This window comes from Rhipicephalus sanguineus, chromosome 1 (assembly GCF_013339695.2).
Source record: "Rhipicephalus sanguineus isolate Rsan-2018 chromosome 1, BIME_Rsan_1.4, whole genome shotgun sequence".
NCBI classification, from domain to species: Eukaryota; Metazoa; Arthropoda; class Arachnida; order Ixodida; family Ixodidae; genus Rhipicephalus; species Rhipicephalus sanguineus.
In genome coordinates this window covers 126,932,876-126,949,808 of record NC_051176.1, presented here as the reverse complement: position 1 = coordinate 126,949,808, position 16,933 = coordinate 126,932,876, and the positions used below count along the sequence as shown (strand labels likewise).

General features: G+C 48.2%; 1 protein-coding gene across 2 annotated transcripts in view; it reads right to left on the bottom strand.

Annotated features, from left to right (window-relative positions):
* Positions 1–12,949: 12,949 nt before the first annotated feature.
* LOC119397534 (follistatin-related protein 5) overlaps positions 12,950–16,933 on the bottom strand; it is a 387,880-nt gene continuing 383,896 nt past the window's right edge. For both annotated transcript variants that reach the window (XM_037664959.2, XM_037664967.2), the window contains exon 15: positions 12,950–16,031. In XM_037664959.2, coding sequence (XP_037520887.1) covers positions 15,667–16,031 — 365 coding nt within the window. In that variant the 3' untranslated portion in view covers positions 12,950–15,666. The remainder of the gene's footprint in view (positions 16,032–16,933) is intronic.

Here is a 16,933-nt window from a genome sequence, read left to right as displayed (position 1 = left end):
TTACTATTTCCACACATTTTAAAGTATAAAACCGGCATATATGACACCTTAAAGGGGCCCTGCAACACTTTTCCAAGTAGCAATGGAATGGCTTCGCTGAAGGAGCTTATTTTCTCACGAATCGACCACCGCAAAAATTTTTAGAATCCGTCCAGTGCGAGCGGAGTTACAAAGCTTTGTCGCATGCTCTAATTGCTTCCTCTCTTCTCTCGTCCTGACGAAAGCGCTGGAAGCTAAGCAGGGATGGGTGGCACGGGGGAAGAAGGTACGTCGCGCGCGCCTCGTGACCTTGAGCACTTTTTTTTCCTTCGAACACATGGCGTACTTTCAGTCTTTCAGTGCGATCGCGCGTGAGCGCGGGCAAGTGACGGCCTCCCGTGGCGGCCGCAGTAACTACCGAACGCGCCATGTTCAAATCAGCCAATAGCGTGGAACTTGTGTCAGTGACGCAGTGATTTTGAGTCAATAGCATCATTTGTCGAGAGAAGAGGAAGCGATTTTTAGCTGATTTTGAGAACTTATTGTAAATCCCAGGCCGCGTGCTGCGCTATAATGTTTGGCTCGCGTATTCTCGGGAGCCTGTGGCCTCGACTACCGATCGGCAGCGTTTTCTGACCATGTTGAAAAAGTGTTACAGGGCCCCTTTAAAAGGCGTCTATATTCCGTAGTTTACTACAACGCAAATGCCCAGTGTGATAGCATTGGCACGAACACGCCGCACGCGCGGCGGCGCGCGGCGGCGTCCACGCACTCTTTCGCGTCTTTACATCTTGCATTGCTACGCGGCGAACATTCAGCATTGTGCCGCCGCGTCCCTTATCACAACGCAGCGTTCGCCATGAAATTCGTTCCATGTAGCCCCCGTCTTAGGCGCTTTCCTTCGTTCCCGTGTCTCTATAAAACGGCACATTCATCGAATTTGGGCGAGCATTTACAATCTCGACAGTGCAAAGAACTAAGAGATGGCGATCCCCTAGTTAACGACCTCTTATTCTCCGTTAATATCTGTCATAATGTAACTGCCATTCCACCCTACGTAGAAACGGCCTCCGATGAAAGGAGCTTTAAGAGCCACACCAGTACGACAGTCTGTAAATTTGTTGGTGTGTTTTACAACACAAACGTCTGCCCTCCTTTTTCTTCCTAGACCTGTGCATTCCTTCTCTGCACGCCGGCGCATATCTAACCTAGTTTATTGACAGCCCTAAGAACAACATTGATACCGTATCTAATTCCCACTGTCTTAAGCCTGTGCGATAATGGGTGGATGTGATGTACAGCTACGACTTTACTGTTCTTAAAACATTCTGCAGCCATGTTCGAACATGACGAAGTGATGCACTTTTTTTTAAACGTTCAGCGACAATGGACATATACAGCCTCGCGAGGGTAACCTGCTTCTAAAAGACGCGTAACTTGAGCACCAAAGCTGGCCTTCACTTTGTGCACTCGTGATTTGAACAGAGAGAGAGAGAGCTTAAGGCGCACGACGTGACGATTTTATTTTTTTACAACACTACCTTGTTTGGATGAAAAGTTTTGCAACGGCTTTAGCGGACACGAACGCATCGCACTCGATGACCCTGAACATGGGCTTTCGCAACGCTGGTCGGATGAACAGCGCAAACAGAAGTAAGGAAGCGCATTGACTTGGTTTTCGCTTTTTTTGAGATCACGTAAGCTGCAACATTAGACTCTAGTAGATATGGCAATCCCGGTGGATACAGGCTCACTGAACTCCTTGAATCACGGCAGATCACTTGCAATGGAGGGCGGTCGCGTCGTTTTTTTTTATTATTCCAGCGCGGAGGGCACCGCATTTTATGAGTTTGACCTACCTATGCTGGGCTGACTAAAGCATAGACGCACGTTACCCCCCCCCCCCCCCCCCCGCTTTCCCAAGCCGATCTCGCCAACCTTTCCCCTTTCTCCCTTGCCGGGGCACGCTTAGTGTTTCTCCCCACTCCTGGGTGCGCGTAAAGGGGTATTCAGACGGGGGAGGAATGCTCTGGGGAGACGGGGGGATTGCGTATCACGTGACCGCGACGTCACGGATTAGCGAGTGGGCGTAACCCCCCCCGCGCCTCCTCGGAGGAGACGGGGACGTTTTCCCCGAAAGGACGAACGATCCCCCTGCGGTGGGGGATGTGGCGGAATTTCGGGCTCTTGTTTGGCCACATTGTTGCACTTGCTCCTGCAGAGAGCGGCAGTGGGTGTCCAGTCTGCAGCTGGATGGTCGTCTGCAGCTCGTCGTCAGCAGCTCGTCAAACGGGTGGTGCAAGCCACCAGAGTAGCCTAGTAACACTGGTCTCCCCCTCCGTTTGCCTCGTCCGTGTGAGTGGGGGGCATTTGTGGAGACTTCTCCTCGCGAGCTGACGTCACTAGGCTCCGCCTTTACCCCCCGAGCATTTCTCCCCCGTCTGAATACCCCTTAAACGGCGCGCTCTCTCGCCTGCTTTCTCTTGATTCCAACGCGTACCGCACTCGGGGCACGACAGGATCTTACCGCAGTTGGACCTTGTAGGGATCACCAAGGAGACGACGACGCCGTGGAGACGTTTTCGCTTGCAGTGTCCCTATAACTGCTAACGCGATATAATGTTCCCATACCTGCGTGCTTGGACGGACACTAGGTCGGCTTTCTAGACAAGCGCCAGCGCCCGCTCCTGACTTTTTGATGTAGTTGCGCTGAGCAAAAGGCACGAAACACTAACAAAGGGAACAAGGCTACTATCAGCGCAACGCACATATGCGCACATCTTGCGCACATACTCGTCGTGTTCCCTTTGTTAGCCTTTCGTGCCTTTTGCTTAGCGCAACTACATCCCAATGTCGTATCAACTAGCTTAAGTTGAAGGTTTAGAACTCCTGGCTATTCCTGACGGTTTGTAAGAAACTTTGTAAACTGCAAAAGCAGCACAAGACATCGCTCGCAGCTGAGTGGACGTAAATATGACACAGTTACGTGCGTGCAAGCGTCTTTTCTTTAACACGAAAGTGTTTTGTGCCGGGGTCCACCAATACTTCAGTGACGTATTTCCGTCAAGGAAATGACGTCGAAAAAGTTTACACGATGAGATGGCAAAGAAAAAAAAAAGTTCCGTCAACAAGCATCGAACCCACGACTGCTCGGTCCGCAACAAGAGATGCCGGGCACGCTATCCACTGCGCCATGGTCTTTTTTTTTGCTTTATTGCCTGTTATTAGACATCTACATCAAACAATAAGGACATGAAAGAAAGACAAAAGTTGTGTCAGTCCTACTGGACAGGCACAAGTTTAAAATTCCTTGAGCGCTGTCAAGGGTTCTACCCTCGACAACCACTCAGGTACAAACTCCTGAGCTTTCTGGAGTTCCACAAACTTGGTCATACACTTACGTAAATACATCCGTGCGGGCCGTGCATCTGGATCGCAATAAAATCCCGCCATACGAGCCCGCCATAAACAGTGAAGGCCGGTTAACATTATTAGGTCTAACGGCAATCCCTGTTCATCATCTATTGGGAGAAACCTGATACCATATGGATTTAACGGGAATTTCTTCTTGACTATCCTCTGTAGTACATCCCAAAAGTACACGCCCTCCCAACAATGTAAGGAAACATGGTCAATAGTTTCTGGCTTATTACAGATAAGGCAGTCTGAGCCCCAAGGTAAGAAAAAACCACGCTCCTCAAGGAATACCTTGACATGCAATGTGCCTGTGTGAAGCTTAAAAAAGAAGGACTTCGTGGAAGGCACCACACAGACTCCAGAGGCCTTACAAACGCGCCTTTTATATCTACCACTCTCCCGATCGGCGGGGTGGTGTTGCCCTTTGGGAGAGGTAAAATAAAGTAATTCTTCACTACTGTGGCCTCCGCAATTAACACCTGCAAAGCGTTACACGTCCGCCCCATTCGGCACGTTTCCAATAGAAGTTCAATTTTGTCAATGCTTAACACACCGCGAGGTGGCGATCTTAGCCCAAGCGTCGTAAACGCATTGGCCTCGCTCATAGCATCACGCTAATCCAAACCAAAAATAGCTCTGCGACGCGCGCCTGCCTCACCTGGCTGTTACACCGCGTTCCCCGCTCACGCGCTCGCCCCGAGAAAAATCGCGGCCGGGGGGCGGCACGACGCGCTTTGCGTTTCCCTCTAGTCCGGCCGTGGTGTTCAACTACATTTTAACATGCCGCGGGATGGCGACCAAGTTCTGCGTCCAATATGCGACGCTCTTCTGGCTATCACACCTCGTTCTCTGATTACGCTTTCTCCGTTAACTACTACAGCTACCACAAGGTTCTGTGTAATCATTTAATATGGACGTTAGTCGTCGGGATGGAGATGTACCACCAATCATCAAAGTGGGTGCATCCACGTTAAACGGTGCTATAGTGCCCAGACATCAATATACATTGTGCAAACTCTCTTATATCAATGTACAGTAAATATTCAGTTACTTCTGTAAGGGCACGCTTTACTTTCGTGTTATTCCGATTCCTATGACGAAGGGATCAACCATCCTTTTTTTTTTCTTTTCTCAGCGTGATATGATAGGCACGTCGTGCTTATCATAGCAAACACTCCGGACAACGATGTTGCCTTCGAAATCCTACCAAATATTAAAACCATACAGTTGGACGGAACCGACTACAGCTTGATACCATACATCAAAACCCTGGCGGAAGTGTCAATGGGCGTCATACACGGTCTAATACCAGGAATGACAGCGGAACAACTAATGGAAATGGTGAGGGCAGATGGCTACGAAATTCTCAGCGCTAGGATGCTTGGAAGATCGACCTCGGCCATCATCTATTTTCACGGACCGCATGTTCCATTCTACGTAAAAGTGGAGGGAGCCCAAATCAGATGCCGACCATACCGGAAGACAGTACAGTATTGTAAAACCTGTGGAGCCCTAGGACACCGGCAGGACATCTGTCCGCAACCAAAACCAAACTTTTGCTTTAAGTGCTGCCAGTCCAACCAACCACCTGAGCATCAATGCAATATGATTGCAAGATCTGCAACCTCCCTCACGAAACTGCGGGAAAAGACTGCAAGCGAAAGCTGAAAGCAGCTCCACCTCCTTTCCATGTGCGGAATCAACGCTTGAAACCACAGCAGCAGCAGAGGTCGAAGCTGTCTTGGTCAGTCGACTCAGACTCGGACTTCCCACACATTCTTTCGGGCACTACAAGTGACAGCGTCTCTTGCACACAAAGAGGGAGATCGACATCGAGGGGTAGGTCCCGCTCCCGATCTAGGTCAAGATCAAGGTGAAAAAAGGCAGTGAGTTATGCAGAAGCTGCCAAAAACAGCTCCACCTCCTTCCCCGAAGCATCCATAACACAAGTGCCCGAGGAACACGAAATTGCAAGGCTCCGTAAGGAAATTGAAAACTTAAAGCAAGTGAACCATGAATTGCTTAGAAGATGCAACGACCAGCAGACTTTCACCAAGCAGCTTGAAAATATGGAAAAGCGACTAGAAGAAAAACAGGATGCCAAGCTCCAAGCAGCCCTAACACATATCCTGCAGCAACAGCAACAACAAGCCATTCAGACACTCACGACTACAGTAAACCAACTTAAAACAACACTTGACGGGTTTATCGCCCATGTTGACAAAACCTTTGCCGAAATTGGAGCACGAATGGCAGCTCTGGAGAAGACGTCCGAACAAAACAGAAAGAAGCCAAAGTACCCAGTCAGAGAAGCACGTATGACTGACACCATGGAAGGTCAAGATGGATAGCACATCCAAGGATAACACACGAGACAAGCACACAAGACTCAAGATATGGCAGTGGAATTGTAGATCCATCAAATCCAAAAGGCAGAGTTTATCACAACTAACTACTCAAGAGAATCCAGACGTTATAGCCCTGCAAGAAACCCAATCAGGCACAATCAAGATCAGAGGATACGAAACTTATATAGTGGAGGGAAGGACACGCACGGCAATCCTAATACAGAAACTGCTTGTTGCACAACAGCATCCTATTGACATCTGCATCGAACACACCTTTGTGGAGATTCTTCCTAACAAGAAAACGAATCAGAGCCTTTTCATTCTCAACATTTATAGTCCCCCGAGGGAATCTCTCGCAAGCTTCGATGCACTTCTGAGAGAAGTGAAGAAGTATGCAAAAGGACACACGCTGCTGGTGGTGGGTGATTTCAATGCGTACCACACGGCTTGGGGTTATCACAAAATGGACAAGAAAGGAACCAATGTCCACGACACAGCACAACACCAACAGTTAACATTGTGGACGGACCCGCACACCCCTACAAGAATCGGAAACAGTGTATCAAGAGACACCAACCCGGATCTCACCTTCACAGCGGGGATATCCCAAGTGGAATGGACGAGACTCGAAGAAACTCTGGGAAGCGACCACCACTTGGTGCAAAAGGAAATAATCTACAAAAGGCCACCCCTCAAGATTGGTAAAGCAAAAATCACGGACTGGACTGCTTTCCGAAAAGAAGAGCTCACACAAAGTATTGAAGACCTTGAGGAGTGGACCAAACTCACGACAGAAAAAGCACAGAAGTACACGAAAGAAATTCAACTGACTGTTGAAAAAACCAGCTGCGGATCCTCACCTGCTCCACCTGTGGGAAGCTCGTAGAAGCCTTATCCGTCGATGGAAGAAACAGAAACGGAACAGGGTCCTAAAAAAACGCATAGCGGAGCTAAACAGGCAAGCCGACAAATACGCCGATGAATTAGCAAGGCAAAACTGGAACCAGATGTGTGACAGACTCCAAGGAACATTAAGTACCCGTAAAACCTGGAACATCCTCAAGTCAATGTTGAGCACTACGGAATCAAAAACAAATTCCAGAAAGAATCTCGCAAAACTCATTCACAACTACGGGGGCTCGGAAAGTGAAATCCTGCAAGAATTAAGGAAGAAGCTAACGGGAGGTGCCCAAGCTGCAGCGATTCCTGCTTTGCACCTAGATTACACAGGAAAACCAAATGATGAACTCGATCGCCCGTTCACTCTGGGAGAAATGGCAGCGGCACTGGCAAAACTTACTCGAAACACAACCCCAGGTAAAGACCGCATAAATAACAAGATACTCCGCAACCTAGGTGTGCTCCCACACCATGGGCATATGTCTTTGTATGCTGTGGGATAGTACACATGTAATCTATGACGCTCTACCACATCACATGGGAGTGCACGGCTCATACCGAAGAGCAAGAGGTGGATAACACCAGATTGAGGTGGGAGGCATTGCTGTCCAGCCCTGCCCTCGGGGACCAGCTCAGGCTGGTCCGGAGGGCCGAAAGGATGGCGAGGGCCAGCGGTGCCTTGGAATAGGGGCCCGACCACACAGCGTTGCCTCGTTTTCGAGGCAACGAAGTCTTCGCAAATAAAGTTTTGTTCTTCTTCTTCTTCCGCAACCTAGGCAAGAAACAGGAAGACTATCTCCTAAAAACTATCAACGACAGCTGGGAAAGTGGGACCGTTCCAGCAATCTGGAAACATGCTGACATCGTCATGATTCCGAAGCCGAACAAACCACTGGGAATAGGAAATATGCGACCTATATCCCTGACATCCTGCGCCGGTAAGCTGTATGAGCATATGGTCCTTAACAGACTAACTCCATACTTGGAAGAAAACCGCTACTTGCCTGACACCATGTATGGATTCCGCCACTATTTATCAGCGCAAGACATTTTATTACAGCTGAAGGAGGATGTCATCGATAATCTAGGCAAGCACAGCAAGAGCGCAGCCTTGGCATTGGATGTGAAAGGAGCCTTTGACAATGTCTCTCATAAGGCGGTACTGAGGAACCTTCAGGACACGCACTGTGGCGAAAGAACGTACCGCTACGGACGAAACTTTCTCACCGGCAGTGCGCCTTGGCAGTCTGAAATCGGACCAGTTTGAAATGGCCAACAAAGGAACGCCTCAAGGCTCCGTTATCTCGCCACTCCTTTTTAACATTGCCATGATGAAACTGCCGAACATACTGAAAGAAATAGAGGGAATAAGACGCCCTATATGCAGATGACCTAACCATCTGGACAACCGGTGGCTCTCCAGGAATGCAACAGGACGCACTTCAAGAGGCGTTGGGTCGCACAGAAAACTACCTCAATGCTTGTGGGCTCACATGCGCTCCCGAAAAATCCGAGCTTCTTATACTAAAAGCTAGAACAAGAGGACGACCACCAATACTTGAAATCCCAGAACCAGAGCTTTGGATGAATGGAGTACAAATACCTAAAGTAGACTCGCTTAGAGTCCTTGGTCTGTGCATCCACAAAGACGGATCGGGCGCAGCCACCTTACCAAAACTGCAAGCAACCGTCACGCAAGTCGCGCACTTGGTACGACGGGTATCCAACAAAAGGCATGGCTTGAAACAAGAAGACACAATCAAAATCATCCAAGCGCTCATCATTAGTAGAATTACTTATGGGACCCCTTATTTAGACCTCAAGAATGCAGAAATTGAAAAACTGAATACCCTCATACGAAAGGCCATCAAGACTGCCATAGGGATCTCTGAACGTGCTTCCACACAGCGACTACTACGCTTAGGTCTCCACAACACCTGGGAGGAGCTCGTGGAAGCACACAAAGTGAACCAACTCGAGCGACTTAGACTTACTGAAACAGGACGGGCTACACTTCGAAGATTAGGCTATCCTGAAGCCATACAACAATGCGATGAGAAAAGGCCTATCCCAGCAACAATTCGACAGTACATCTCGGTAAGCCGCATCCCACGAAATATGCATCCTACCGACCATCTAGGAAGAAGAAAATCCAGAATGGAGAAACTGCGACAAGACTACGGCCGAAATCCAGACACAAGATACACTGATGCAGCAAAATATTCAGGAATCCCAGCCCATGCCGTGAGCGTAGTCGACAGTAAAGGAAAAGAGAGAACGGCAGCTAGCATCTTAACTACGGAAATCGATACGGCTGAAGAAACAGCCATAGCCCTGGCCATCTCAACCTGTGCTGAGGAAGCAATCATACTAACCGATTCACAAGCAGCTTGTCGAAATTTTCAGAAAGAAAGAATTTCCAGGCAAGCCTTACAAATACTCACAGCTACAGCAAAGAAGAACCTACCAGAAACGTACATCGTTTGGACTCCGGGTCACGAGTTCCTGATGGGAAATGAGGCAGCCGACGCTTCCGCCCGAGCTCATGTTCACCGGGCCTTCCCACAGGACTCACTTAGGAGGAAAGATGATTTACCCAAAAAGTACAGGGACATCTTACAGCACTACAGGCTAGGCCGAAGAACTTATCCGCCAGCTCACCCCAGCCTAACTAGGGAATAGGCAGTAACCCTCAGGAAGCTGCAAACAAACACTTACGTTCACGGTATATTACTTCACCGTATCTCACCGACTGAGTACTCGTACATCTGCAAGTACTGTGATGTCCCGGACACTCTATGCCATATGCTATGGGGATGCAAACAAAACCCTAGCACCGCTACACTGACCGAAGAGCAGTGGGAGGCCAAGTTATCGGACCCAGATCTGAAGAATCAGCGAAGCCTGGTTCAACGGGCACGAGAGATGGCGAAGGCCCGCGGCTACCTGGAATAAGGAGGCCGCCCACCATGGGCGCACAGCGCGCTTGCTCCAAATAAACGTTCTCTCTCTCTCTCAACGTAAAAAGCTTTTTTCACTGTGGCCAGAACAAAGTGGAACCATATTATCTTATCTTCATATGTAAAGCTAACAAGAGTGCCTTAGGTTCATTGTGCAACAACGAAGCGATATCGACAGTAAGGTCGGAACGCGGGTGCTGGTGTTTTTGTCTTTGCGAGTCTACGCATTAAACCTGGAAATATATCATGCCAAGAAGGCGGCAGCATGAGCTGCTTTGTAATACATTTTTCAGACAAAGAAAATATACAGAATGATGGACAGAGTGAACTGTGTCTTACGTCCTCCGTCTCTTAAGCGTTCTGCGCACTAAAAGGGCTTGTTATTACAAATGTCGATCATAGCTACAGTGTACAACATGCGCTCTTTTCAAATATGCTATTAAGTGATCAAGTTTAATGTAGGAAAGATAAAAAGTAGTTAACACGTACGATGGTACTTTTTTCACTTTCAGCGCGATGGACACTAATGGTCAAGTTGTTATCGCGGCCCGTTTTGGTTAATCCGACTGATCAACATTGTAAATAGTGGTTCTAACGCAACGTTGTAATATTGCTGGAGGACTCCGAAGAACGCAAAAGCAACTTACGTGGTTTTGAAAACCCATCCGCTGTTATAGGTTATTCAGCAGCGAAAATTGGCCGTTTCCCTCTTCGATGCCAAAAATGGGCGAAAGAAACGCGCCGATTTAAGAACAGCCAACGTAGTGCTTTCCGCCCAGTTTGGTTTCTTTACGTCACCAGATTGATCGGCTATGTGCTGTGCATGTCATAAATTTATCTCTCGAAGATCGTGACTCAGCGTGCGACGACGAATAGGGCGCCCTCAGCTGGTCATCGCAGCGAGTTGCTCAACTATGTCACGCGAATTATAACGTGGGTAGTGCTTCCAGACGTGTATATATATATGTTCACGCCGTGTCGGTATCGGAGCCGCAAAAGGCGATTTCATTTGTCATTGAATAGCTGAACTAAAAGATTGTTGCTTTTACGTCCAGGGACGAGTGCAGTAACATAACTGGCTTCTGTACTAGTAATTTGACGTTAATTAATGAAGACTTGTTGATTTCAGAACGGAATGCAATAACTATTCCACCGTTTAGCGTCCGCCGTTTCAAAAGAACGTGGATAGCGAAAAAAGCATCATCATATCGATAAAATAACCTGTTCTCATTGAAATAGACCCCCCTCCTGCTATACTCAAAGTATCAATATGCGAGAGAGAGAGAGAGAGAAAACATTTTTTAATAAAATACGGATTCTTTGTTACTGTGGGTGCAGCTCCGCGTCCAGGGCCCACTGGCTATTCCGGCTGTCCGGGCCTGGTCAAGGGTCGCCAATTGACTTCCCAAGTCCAGTTCGGAGAGCCGCGCCTCCCACGACCACTTGATAGGGCAGTCCTTAATTAGCGGTGAGACGGCGTCTGCAGGACGCTGTGTGCACTGGTAGCTTATGTGTTCGCGTGTCGCGGTGGAGTCGCACCAGGACATTTGTCGCTGTGTTGTTCTGAAAATATCTTGTTAAGTCTATGCAAGTGTGGTTAGGTGCTTGCCTGTATTCGGCGCCAGTCCCTCACCAGTCGAGTTTGGGATTAAGGTGGGGCTTTATGCGAAATTTTATTTTTAGATAGACCACGCTCCATGGTGCTGAACGCAGGCCACTTAGTGTCGCAATGAGGGCTTGTCATGACACCTTGGAATAGTATTGCGAGCCGCAGGTTCCGATGCGCTCGTCCTTTGGTGCGGTTGTGAAAGTCGCACGTTGGCTTGCACCGAGTATATGAATCCAACTGTGGAGATGCGTAATTAGTCGGCTCAACCTTTATTGGTTGGATTTCAGGTGGTGTCCTAGTTTCGCACCTCTGCTTGAGTTACTAACTAGATGCATTCACTGTGGTATCGACTGCGCTGGCTTCTTTGTTCCGATTGGGTTGAAAAATATATAGCCATTAAAAAAAATACAAACATGGACACACAGGGCAAGGGTAACCGCGTAACAAAGAAAACGAGCTCGTAAGGAGGACTTCAGCAACCACGGGAAGATGAAAAGCCATTGTGTTCCAGAAGGCGGTAAGTGGTGAAGGACAAAAAAAAATGCAAATTGCAAGAATGAATCAGCACACTGGCCATGCAAGTGCAACTTTTTTATTCAAGCATTTTAGTCACACTCTCTTACGCATCGCACGAGCCGTGTGACAAGCAGACAGACGGTGTTAACCACGCATGAAAACTTCTACTTACAGAAAATAATACCACATGTATACAGTCAGCACAAGTTTGGAACGTAGTACATTTTCTCGAGCGTCCCGACTCGTCGTCGTCTTCGTCGCGACTTCGCCGTAGGCGGAGGAAGAATTGATGTTGGGAACACGCGGTTTCAGCAGCGGCGGCGGCCACCCGCGATTCGTGGGGTCCAAGCAGCGCTGCTGGCAGTTGTGCGAAACGCATACAATGTGACCGTCGAGGGACGCACGGAAAGGAAGACAGGGCGTCCGCGCGTTGTGTTCCGGGAGGGCGAGGACGTCTCATTTCCTTGCGTGCTCCATCCAACCTCACGTGACGCCCCTTCAAGGCTTCGGAAAGCCCACGTTGCGTGCGCCCTCGATGGCTATCAGTTTCAGCGTGACGCGTGCGTTTCTTTGGTGCCACGTATATTGACGCACAATGCCAGCAGGCTACAGTTATGCTGCCGTTCTCTTGCAAAGTTCCTGAACTCGACGACTAACAAAGCGCCGCTAGAGAATGTTTACGGATTTCTCGATGTGCAACAGCGTAATCCATGCTAGAATTTAGGTCACCTAGGAGAAGCAACAAACATTATGCTATATTCATTGCCGATCTAGGTTCGTCCCGTGCCGCGTAGCGGGCGCCTACTGCACGCAACAAAACACCAGTGCTGTTTGCGCTAGGTTGGCTTTTGTAATAGTCACCACAATCCTTTTTTTGTCGTTGTTGTTGTGCGGTTTCTTAAAGTGGGACATTATCGGTCTTGCTTTTTCTTCCTCCGTTCTTCCTTCCAAGAGAGTTGATTATGATTTGACAGGAAACGAGTATCCGTTAAAAAGCAAGATGAGACAGCCCACAGTAGCGTCATATTTCGTCTCGCACTGGAATGAACGAAAACTAAAATTTTCTCAATAACAACATAGAGATCGTGCATGAGGGGAGGTTCCTCATACCATGTAACGTGAGTAGAAATAAATGAGCTAGAGAAAGTCTCAATACGTGACTGAAGCGCCCTCCCTACATCACGAGGAGCATGAAAAATGCTAAGTGCGTTCTAGCACATGTTCTTTATTAATGCCACATACATACACATCAATGCACTTTCGACAAGCACACCTTAAAATCAGATATAGCGAAACAAGTTGGTCTACATAACGCGCCTTGGCGCAACATATCTCCATTTCAACTTCAAATACGCATATTTACAAGTGTGACACTACATGGATGAGAACTACAGTCAAGACTAGAATTACAGTCACCAAGGTAAAAAAAAAAACTAAAACAAACTAAAGTAGAAAAGCTTCTTTTAAATATACACATATCATTCCGACTGGATTAGGTGGATGCGGGAAAGTGCCAGATGAACAGACGCATCTCCTGAAGCTTTCGCAGCTTCACCTACATAGAACAGTCATAACCTTTCTTCACAGAACGACAGAAAATTGTGCTTTCCCGCAAATATTCGTGCGTGATAACTCTGCCGCCTTACCTACAGTCATACCGAGCCATTTTCGAAGAAGCGAGAAAGTTTTTGACGACCATCACAACTACCGAGACGGGCCAACACGATATTGTATCATCTTAACACCTTCTAAACTTCGCATGCGACCATACAGTGAAAGCCTAAATCTGTCAGTGGCATCTGGTCAAGATTGAGTCCTTTCAGCTGAGGCATTTCAGGCAAAGGAGGTCTGTGCATGGACATCCGCAGCTTATCTGACCGGCTTAATTAATGAAGCCACGGACACACCGCTGAATGCCCCGACACGCCGCTTTCACACTCTGTAACACGCCCATATTTGTCCAGGTATTATTATAGCCTTAGCGTACTCTGAAAATCAAGACCGACTAAGTCCAAACCTCACTTGGCAGACAGAGCTCAGATGCTACAGAAGACGCCGAGTACTGCACAACCTGAATCGGATACATGTCGCTATAGGTTATGTACAACATGAATTTTTGACCGTCGCTGGCGGCAATAGCAGAAGCGCAGTGATCCTCCCGAATGCAAAAGGCCACATCAGGCATACCCGGCTTCAGATGCGGCCATCTGTAGTCAGAAATGAAAACAACTAATCTCGTCAGCTCTGGGCAAAATAAAGGAACAAAGAGAATGAAAGCACAACATTTACACGGGTATGCGGCAGCCAGAAATGTCCAGATTTGATTCGCTATAATCAGGAACGCGCAAGAAACACCACACGGGAAATGTAACCTAAATATTAATAGCTCTCAGCTATGCGGCTCCCGCTACGGATTGTTTAAAATATGGCAACGGAAGAGTGGTACGATAACGGAAGTTGCTGGCAAAACTAAACATTGATAAAGATTGTTTTTTGTTGTTGTTACAGCTTTCTGTATTCGTTATTACGACAGGAAACAGTCGGTGCAGAATCTGTCGGGCACTGCCCAAGTTTCCCCCACTGCCGTTAGCGTTCATTAGATAAGAACCAATGTCGGTTTAAGCAGCGTTGCCAATTCAACCGAGACTAGAAGTTCAGAACAATATAAGCGTGGACACCCGGCTAAGATTGAAAAAAAACTTCGCCCTGAAGGATGCCCAGTGTCATCTCAACAAATGTCTCAATTCTTCATTAACTGCAGAACAGTTTGTTGACGTGACAAACTTTAGTGTTTTAGCCAAAGATACGACACGCACTGCTCTCGAGGAATGTTGTATTGGATCTTGCCACTATTCCTGATTGGCTCCTGCCACGTGAGACTAGCGACGAGTTGCTCTCACTGCCCAACGCTTACGCTATTCATGGTGTTTCACGCGCTCCGCTACGTTTAAAAGCGCACGCCTTTGAAAGCGCGTGCAAACAGAAAATACAAACCCTACAATATGGCGGATTGCAGTTCTCCGGACTATAGACCGCAAAGCAGATAATTGGACGGCGGCCATGAGCCTTGTTCTCCGATCTCAAACACTGAACGAGAAAGCCGTACAAAAAAAAAAAAAGTGTAGGCAGCGCATGTTCACGTACACAAACATCTTTTTTTTTTTTTGGCCTCTACATCACCCACCAACGGCCATCGCTAAAACTTATTGCTCGCAAAATGATCTACTTAAGAAGAATGGAAAAAATCGGACATATAAAACGGATGTCAAATGTCAATAGCCTTGTGGTTAAGTTTACTATGTGCTTTTTTTTTTTCCTTTGCTGGCTGTAGATTAAGTACGTTTAACCCTATTTTCGCTCGAAACTGTGGCGCCTTTTTAGCAATGAAAGCTGAACCTAGAGATTAACTCAAGGTGTTACTGCGCCGTCGCTTTCGCATGCTCATATGTGTTAGCCTTAGCTAGCTACTCCTCGAAACCCCCTTAGACTTGTGAGCAGTTCTGCGCAAAGGGAGACACCTCAATTTTCGGCCCCCATGTTGGCTGCGCAATAACGCCACTAGGGCGCTGCCGCGAGCGTCCTGTTCTCACCATTACTTTATATACCAGGCGTCATGAGGGAGGCCTCTCTCCCCTGCAGGGCTTTCTTGGATGGGGAGGCTGCGTCAACGCCGACGCAGTTTCATACAGTACTCTACGAAGCGTAGGACGACGCTGTGCGTGCCGTGCTAAATGCACAGATTTACTTTTCGGCCTGAAACGGACATGGCAGCTCGCTTTCGGTTAAAACAGTATGGCTGTCTGCCTCATACACACCTGAAAGAACCGTAAAATCAAGGCAAAAAATGTCGAGAAAGGGAAGAGAGAGAGCGAGCGCCAAAGGCTGGCAATTGGTCGAGGGGAGAGGCGGGGAGGCAGCGGAGATAAGACGGCCGAATTTAGGGCGAGCGCACCCAAACCATCATTCGCGGATGAACGACGTTGCCGATCTCGCAGTTGACGGTGCGCGTCTTGCCGTTGAGCACGAAGACGGCCTCGCTGGCCGTGGTGACCATGTAGGTGCCGAAGACGCCCGCGCTGCTGATGGGCCGGTTGGCGTTGCCCCAGCGAGCGCCGCGTGGATCGATCGCACGGCCCGTGCCCGTGATGACCTCGACCTTGCCGTCCTGCAGGTTCACCAAGAGGATGTCCTCCTTGGTGGACGAGCTGGCGTACAAGTCGTAGCTGTGGCTTGTGCGCGACGTGAAGAAAGTTGCGTCGCTGATCTGCAGCGTTGTCTTCACGTCGAACAGGAACCGTAAACCTGCGAAGGAACAGCCATGTATGAAGAAAAAAAAGAAGAAAACACTGAAGGACGAGAGTAACAAGAGGAGCGCACAAAACGCATTGTTTCGGTACATGGTGTAGATGCCCCGAAACAATGCGAATGTACCATGACTGCGATGTACCATGACTGCGATGTACCATGGCTGCGAATTACTTCACAGAGGAAAAAATTACTATGCAGAAACCATCGACGGCTACCGTCAATGCACGTGAATAGTCATATGTATTTTAAGCGAGTTAATTTGCACCATTGAAATAATGGTGCAAATGACGGTGGATAGTAGTTGCAGAGGGAATTGGGATAGTGCTTGCTGTTTTATTGCACATTAGTTTAAGAGAACAGAGCCGCTAACCAGCACATTTGTAGCTGTTGTGTAGGCAGACAGCATGGGCGTCTCGCATACAAGCAACAGTTTGCTATTGGTGACGAACGCGCCTTGCAACATGTGTCAGCTTGCTCAAGGTCAGCTGTTCAGCTATAGAACAAAAATCCGCAGGGTTCCTTATGTATGCGCCTACGATGACTCGAAGAGGAAACCATACGGTACGCCATAATTCATCGTCATTTTGTGAAGTAACGAAGTACAGACTATGCGTCTGTAAGGCAACCTGTGCATCTACGTATACCTGCACAATGTGCACGCTGACATGGCTCTGGGGCAGAATACTTGACTGCCATGCAGAGTGCCTGCTTTCGATTCCAGCTCAAACCCTATCTTTCTTCTTTTTTCTCATTGTGTATGATAGCTGCGACAGACACCGGCGGCGGCAGCGGCTGTGGACAACTGCGGTCACCAAAATCGGCTGTTGCTGTTAGCTCATAACAGGTTACGCTGTAAAAGAAAACTGCAGAAGTCAGAATGTAGCGGCAAAGTTTGC